Below are 7,719 nucleotides of genomic sequence, written 5' to 3'. Positions count from 1 at the left end.
GATAAAATTATCGGGCCCGAGCTGGGCCTGGACCTATTCGGATGTGACCCAACTTTTAATCGGAGTAAAAAGGTGAACGTGGTTGCTACCACACAAGTATGAATCTGAGATATGTTTAAAAGAGAGAAAAGAATGCCAACCGAGCTCACAGTTTTGGGCCATATCAATAATGATCAATGGATATCTGTTCAGAATGGTTCCTGACCCTATCAAAATTACGAGTTGTATCTTTTGCATGGAAGAAGGATTCCTCTTCTTTTGCATGAATCCACCACGGGATCACTTGAGATCTATGCAGACCAATAAATAGAGTTCATTATAATTTGAGATTTATGCAAGATGTGATCCAATGACAATATGAATGAAGATGAATCATTTTATTCACATGAAAGATACAATCTGAACTCTTTTCAAAATTTTTTATGGAAGACTTCAGGTTGTATCTTTCACATAGAAGAATGATTTATCTTCTTCCACAATGTCAATCATCTGAACGTGCAATAGCTGTTCTAAGATGCATATAGATGGATGAAAAAGTTTGGATTGCTTTAAGATCTATGCAATTCGTAGTGATCCTAGTTAGTATGATGGAAAAACATCAATCATTCATTTGCACGAAAGACACAAACCCCGTGAAGAAAAAGATAGGCAGAGGGCAAGAAACCAACAGTCCATTTCCACCCTTTAAGACGCTGCCAATTATGAAACAAGAGGAGATACTAATGATTACAAAACAGTCCATGATACCAACGTGAAAAGAAACCAACAATTACGTAAGACTCCATTTTGTATAACGGGTGGCCAGATCTCTGTGCAAGAGACAATATCCGTAGGCTTCGGTTGCCACAAACATGTGTTAGCCAGCTATCCCTTCATCACACAAAGAGGAACGAGAGCACATTATATTCACTCCTCCCACAAAGCCTCAGAAGAGTCATCACGAAAAATCCAATTCTTATCATTGCTACTGCGTGCAAAGCATATAAATTTCTCATAAAAAACAAGGACCCGAAATATAAATTTAAGGATTTTGCAAAGCAGATATAGTGCTCACCAAAAATAAGGACCTGAGGAGGACAATTTTGTAGCTGGTCTTCGCTACTTATATTAAAAAAAATTTTTAAAAAAATCTTCATTTAAAAAGTTAGCCGCTGTGGGATATTAAGGAAGTGCCTGCACATCTTCAACAAGGAGACTTGAGAGTGCTTTATATTTAGCTATTCCGGTTGGTGTCTAAAGCAACTCACAATTCTTCTCGATTTCAATTAAAAAAAAAAAACAACAAAGCAAACAATTCTTCTGGATCAAGTGTTTACGTTAGGATATTTTTGATTGAAAATAGGCAGGCACAAAGCCGTAATATTTGATGGTGCTTAATTTTTGAAGGTATGTTCTTAATAGTATTAATAATTAGATAGAAGGTCAAATGACATACTATCTCCAATGCTATGTATTCCTATTGGCTTGGCATATGGCTTTCACATCACAGAATATTACTTGTCAATTCATCATGTCCTCTAGTTTTGGGGATCACAGTGTAAAATTTGCCTGTATTCGGACAATATACATGCCTACTATTAGTGCTGCAGGTTCCAACTCATTTTTTGAACTGAAATAATAGGAAGCAAGTGACTAGCAGGGAATTCATGCAAAACTTCCTCGATTGGCTATGGTAAATAGATCAGAGAGTAACTCAAAGTAATGATTAGTGGTGAAATTCGGAGATAATTTATTAGATTGTTCGATGAAGAATTTTACGGACTCTTTAATTTTTTGAGTAACAAATTTTACAGACTCATAAATGACGATCCCTCCCATCTTAATTATTCTGAAACAACCAGAAAGAATAGATTCATCCTTCCATAGCAACTCTTAGTCTGTTAAAGTGCACACACGAACAACAACTAGTTCATGGCCATTGTTGTTCTTAACCTGGACACCGGAGAAGGAGAGGGATGGGATTGAAGGAGTTTGGTGCAGCATCCCACACAGAAAAAGCACTGGTAGAATTCATCCATTTCTCAGCAATATTTGGATAGTGGCGTTGGATGACATCTCTTAAACTCTCTGTAGCGTTTACCCACTTAAAGCCCTTCTTTGTGTATGTCTTTTCGTTGAAATAGCTTGTGAAGAAACGGTCAGCTTCCAACCTCCTACTCAAAGAAGTGAAATTAGACCAAGTAGTCATACAAACTCATATGTAATCATAAAATAAGTATGGAGATAAAAATACGTCTCATTGTTTTTACCTTGATGCCATTATAATGAAAATAAAGAAAGCAGTTTCACTGATGGCAAATCCCTCGATTTTCTTCTCTGCCATAAGACCTACTAGAAGATCCAACTTCTCAACATCATCACCATATACTTCTCTCAGAGTTTCAACTGCTTCATGGTCATCAGTTAAATCCTCCCATTTGGATATGGGAATCATTAGTAAGCCCCTTCTGAATTGATTGTACCTTGGTATACTTCTTTCCCTGTCTCGATAAACTACATTTTTGAACAGCCATAAAACATATTCATCAGCTTCTACACCATATGTATGTAGTATGGAGCAATGTGCATGTATAATGTATCCGCTGATAGCTACCTTCAAGGGCGGGCATGTCCATGTGATCTGGCCTTTTAGTTCCATCAACATTTTGTGGAACAAGGTTTCTGAAGAACCAAGGGTAGTTCCATAGCTCAAGAGCACCACATGCTTGGTGGCCCATTGATACTAACAGCCTTTCAAATCCAACCTTGCTTAAAGTTGATTCTCCTCTTATGCCGACAAGATCCTCCATTTTGATGCTGTTTTGGCGAATGACATTATTATATAGTATACGCATTAGAAAAAAACAGAGAAGGAAATGATTGAGGCAAAGAATAAGGGAATAAATGAAGGATGGACATAAAAAATAAGTGCCTACTCTTCAAGGTATTCGGGAGATTTGTTTGGTCCGGGATTGCTATCGATGTTCCTAAGTTTGAGGCTGTCTGGAAGAAGTGAGTGCATTCTATAAACACCTGTGAACTCCTCGGTCAAGGAATATGGAACTCCATGATTGTTTGGCTCCTTCAATCCCACAAGCCCAGAAAAAACTGGTCCCCCTATGTTCCCAAAGATATTCTTAATAGTTTTTCCTAACAATCCATACCTGCAAAAGAAAAGTGCAAATGCTTTTAGATGAAGCAGATGTGCAATGTAGACTTCGTATTACATGCATGGTATGTTCTTTACCAATTTCCATGCATCGCTGCATTCATTGTGTTAGTCTTAAGAAGCTCTACAGTCCAATCAATTGTGTGAACCTTTGCAATTACTGCAGATGTCACCAGTCTAGCATAGCGATACAACTCTTCATCACTTAAATTGGGATATTCTGCCTGTAGGAGAACAATAAGCGTACTACCATGTTAGGCATAGCTCAAAACTTAAGGGTGATAAGCTTTCCAAAATTAATATCAAATAAATGTAATGAAAGCTAAGGTAGGCAATCTAAAAGTATCTAACACGTTACATGTATTTATTGTACCTTAAGTGCATCACAGACAGCATTATGCTCTTTAATGAAAAGGGCTTGCAAAGTTGACACTCCAGCCCAGCTATTACGGATGTCTCCGGATATAGCTATTCCTTCGCTGTCATGTTCCAGAAGGTTGTTAGCTCCAATCTTCAATTTCCCATCGACAAAGGTCCTCACCTTTGCTGCCTTCTTTGCTTCACTCCCATAAATAGCACTTCCATCCCTAGATAAATTATTGGCAATATGATTTTCTCTTTTGTTTTTATTTTTGATAAAAAGGAAGAGCCACAGCTCCACCTATCTTCAGAGAATGAAGCAGATTACAACTTAATACTCTAAAAATTATCCAATATTTGGCACGGTTTTTAGCAAGAGGGCTGCCATTGGCATTGTGACAATCATATTATTCAATCAATCATTACATAACACTTTGAGGTTCTATATGAAGATATGAAAATCTAGTTTTTAACTGATGGAAGTTAACTACAACTGAAAATGCATGGCTCGAAATTGGTTGCATGCATGTTGGATATATGGTTACAAGATGTTGGATATATTGGGAACATGTCAAAGGGATTAAGCGTCAAACATAGGATAGGTCAACCAAGAAATTTGTGTAGACATCCAAGGGGAACGTGATATGGTTTTCACAACATTGTAGTAGTTATCGATGAGGTTTTATTTTTCTCCTCGATCTCATTTAAAAAAGATTTCAATGCCCACACACGCTTGAAACCGTGGATTATGGCAACTCTGAGGTAACTCATATCTCACACAAAAAGGGCAATGACCAAGTTATGTTCTCACTGCACAACTTTTTTTTTGTGTGTGATATTTTGGTGCTATATATTTTAGCATTTTTGAATGAATGATGTCATGACCAAGTCAATTGATGCACTTGTCGTAATCGGAGTAGACTGGCTGGACAAGATTAGGTTCTAGAGATGGTCTAAATAAGAGAGTATTCACCAGCCCGTGAACTTTTTGAATCTTATCTAGGACCTAGCCTTAGATTTGGAATATTTTTGTCTAACTTAAAATTAACCATTCCATCATCAAACCTACGATGGCATCGTCATCACTAGTTTTATGGAAAGATGTGATCAACGTATCGCTTGCACAAAGCGGAAGAGGCCCATAAATGAAGAAAATATTGTTGGCCTTCCTTCACAAGCAAATTGTCCTAAGCTGAAACTTGGAATCTCAGATTGCATAGATAAATTCTGACAATAATATTTTTTCAGAGAAACATTAATTAGTACGAAAAAATAGCAATAATTAAAAAGAATATATGAAGAATAAAGCCATGGAATATCAATTAACCTTAGCAAGGAAAACTTACCACCAGGGGGTCCGGATATTTTTATGGCCAGTCTTAATCCCCTTTCTATTAGTCCCAATCTCCTTTGTTTGATAGAACTTAAATGACTTGAGTGGGCATTCATTAGCCACTTCTGGTGGAGCTGTAAGTTCTACCTGGGGCATTCATCCAAAAAAAGGGATAAAGAAGGAAATAGGTGCAATATTCAATCAATATAATTTTTAATAAGAAAGAAAACAGATATAATTCATATTTGCCACCCCTGTAATTAAAGGGATAATCATAAGAAGCTTATGACATTTGAGGGATAGCTTATGACATTTTGAGGAAAGATGTGATCAACGTATCCCTTTTTGTCTTGGTTGAGAACCTTTTATCTATTAACAAAATGATATTTCCTATTAGGGATATAGCTTATGACATTTTTTTTCATTGAAATACCTATACGAGGTAATAAGCTATACAATAGGAAGTTGCCCTCCTCCAATTATTCCAAATCCTCTAAACTTTGGTGAAAGTAAGATTCAATCCCAGATCATCTGGTCCAACAGCTGAGAACTTTATCAGCTTGATAGCTAGCATCCTCAATTTATATTTACTTTTTCAAAAGCATAAGACTTAATTCACAAGCATAAACTTGTTTCATAAATGTAAAACTTACTTCATGTCTGATGCCTATCTTATTTTCAAAAACCAAACACTGCTTTACAAAATTTAGAAACTCTACTCACTCAGATTTATGATGGTTTAATTAGACTTTTTTTTTTTTACTGGAATTTAATTGGACAATTGACTTAGGTCTTGTTCCACAAAACTGTTGCTACTAAAATTTTTTGAGCTTTTAAAAAATAGAACTTTTACAAAAAATTATTCATTTCTACATTCTTGAGGGTAGGCACCTAATTTAATAGCCAAGTCTTCCAAAAGAAATGTTCCTAGTGTAGGGTATAATTACTCTATGTGTTATATTGCTTATTTTTCTTTATTTAACAAAAAAAAGGCAAAAAATATTGAGCTATGCAATTATAGGAGGCTGCCCTCCCCCAATTAAGTCTATCTCTCAAAATTTTGGTGAAGGCAAAATTCAATTTCAGATCATCTAGTCTAGCTGTTGAGAACTTTACCAGATTGATAAGTTAGCACCTTCAATTTGTTATTTTTTTTTAAATATAAAATTTATTTCACAAATATAAAACTTATTTCACATCATATGTCTGCCTTTTTTTGAAAACCAAACACTACTTTTCAAAATTTAGAAACTCTACTCTCTAAGATTTTGATGATCTAATTGGACGATTGACTTTGTTAACTAGGTCATCTGAGAATTAAATTAAATAATTAAAAATATCAAAAATTTAAATATAAAATTATGGAATACAATAATAAGTTTCTTTTTTTTTATAAATCTAGCAATATAGTTTGTATTTGGCTACTGCCAAGCTATATCATAAGTTTTTTTTTCCAGAATGATGGTTAAATCTCCATGTATGAGACAGGGAGGGTTTTTTTTTATTTTTTATTTTTTTAAGATGCGGTTCCATTTCTGTAAAAAGCAACTTTTTAAAAGCAATGGCCATGTTTAAAACCTAGAAGTCTGTCATTTATACAGCAGGTGGCTCCTTCTTCTTAATTTTTGTCGTTACACTGTATAGTTTCCTCCGGTCAATAAAAAACATCCTACCCACCCCCTCTTCGTCCTTGCAAACACTTTCAGCTAATTTAGATAGCACAATCCACCTTCTAATTAATTAGAAGCAAAAGGAATAAATATATTAAATAAAATATTTGAAGCCCCTTCTAGCTTCTAACACTTAACCTTCCTTCTACCTGCTGAGTGTCCTCAAGATGGTCGATCCAGTCATGCACCATGAACTGAATCCAAGAAGCTGCTATCAAGTTGAACTGCTTGCCGGTATCCTTGTAAGTCCTCCGAGCTAAAAGTTTTGTGGCCACCACCATCGGATCAGGGCTCGTTAGCTAAACATCACACCATCACAGTAACTAAGTAAAAGAACATCTTCCAAGAAAAAAAAAAACTTAGGCTTTTGCTAATTACCTCGTCCTTCTGCTCCATAGGAGGCATGTTCCTCCCAAAGAACGTAAGCTGGCTGCCAGCCTTACTGTTCTCTGGATCATTATAGTCTCCATTCATCGTCCGGTAAGGATAGTCTTCAGGATTGAAAGGAGTCCCGTCCATCTCGCCGACGTTGAGGAGGTTGTACTTATCGTGGAGAGCTCGACGTCTCTCCAGGTAGATCAAACCCAGGAGAACAGGTAGCTTGTGCCATAACTTCAGCCTATCCAAGGTGTGCACGAACTGAGGTATAATAATTAAAGAAAACAAGTAAATATAAGATGGTAGCAAGAGAGATGATTATTTCTGAGAATGGTGTTCAAGAGTTTGATGTAAGTTTCCATTAAAAAAAAAAAAGGTTTGATGTGAGTTATTACTAGAAAGCTAAGCTTATCACAGAGGGACATCCTCGAGAGGACCTCAAGGAAGTCTGGGTGGATGAAGGGATGGAACAGGCACAGGCACATGTTTCGGTTTTGAAAGTAGATTAGGTTTCATATGTTGTTTTAGATTCAGCATCGAAGAGGTATATATAGACGAGGTGAGTGCTTGTTGGACAAAGAGCATTGTACTCGAGAATCGGATCCTCTGCGGTACTTAAAAAAATATCGCACGGTGATAAAGTATGTCCTACATACAATGAACAATGGATGAAATCTTATCTGTCATTTTCTATTGCTAGATTAGATGAAGAAGTTGGAAAGTATATAGATTATTACAACTTGACAGCCAGATGATCAGTAAGTCTAAATTAATGATCAAATTGGTATATGGCTAGAGATTTAAAAATAGAGATGTGATTATTCTATTCA

At 36.1% G+C, this 7,719-nt stretch overlaps 1 protein-coding gene across 1 annotated transcript; it reads right to left on the bottom strand.

Moving 5' to 3' along the window:
• Window positions 1–1,705: 1,705 nt before the first annotated feature.
• Window positions 1,706–7,444, bottom strand: LOC105056286 (alpha-dioxygenase PIOX). Its single transcript, XM_073252017.1, has 10 exons — window positions 7,285–7,444; window positions 6,890–7,150; window positions 6,661–6,810; window positions 4,855–4,988; window positions 3,522–3,735; window positions 3,227–3,372; window positions 2,916–3,143; window positions 2,594–2,796; window positions 2,250–2,493; window positions 1,706–2,153 (listed from the first exon to the last, which is right to left on the bottom strand). Exons 1-10 carry the CDS (start codon window positions 7,372–7,374, stop codon window positions 1,928–1,930), a joined length of 1,896 nt encoding a protein of 631 aa, XP_073108118.1. The 5' UTR covers window positions 7,375–7,444; the 3' UTR covers window positions 1,706–1,927.
• Window positions 7,445–7,719: the final 275 nt, after the last annotated feature.

This window comes from Elaeis guineensis, chromosome 2 (assembly GCF_000442705.2).
Source record: "Elaeis guineensis isolate ETL-2024a chromosome 2, EG11, whole genome shotgun sequence".
Taxonomy (NCBI): domain Eukaryota; kingdom Viridiplantae; phylum Streptophyta; class Magnoliopsida; order Arecales; family Arecaceae; genus Elaeis; species Elaeis guineensis.
The sequence above is the reverse complement of the archived record's forward strand: the minus strand, read 5'-3'. Positions and strand labels throughout refer to the sequence as shown.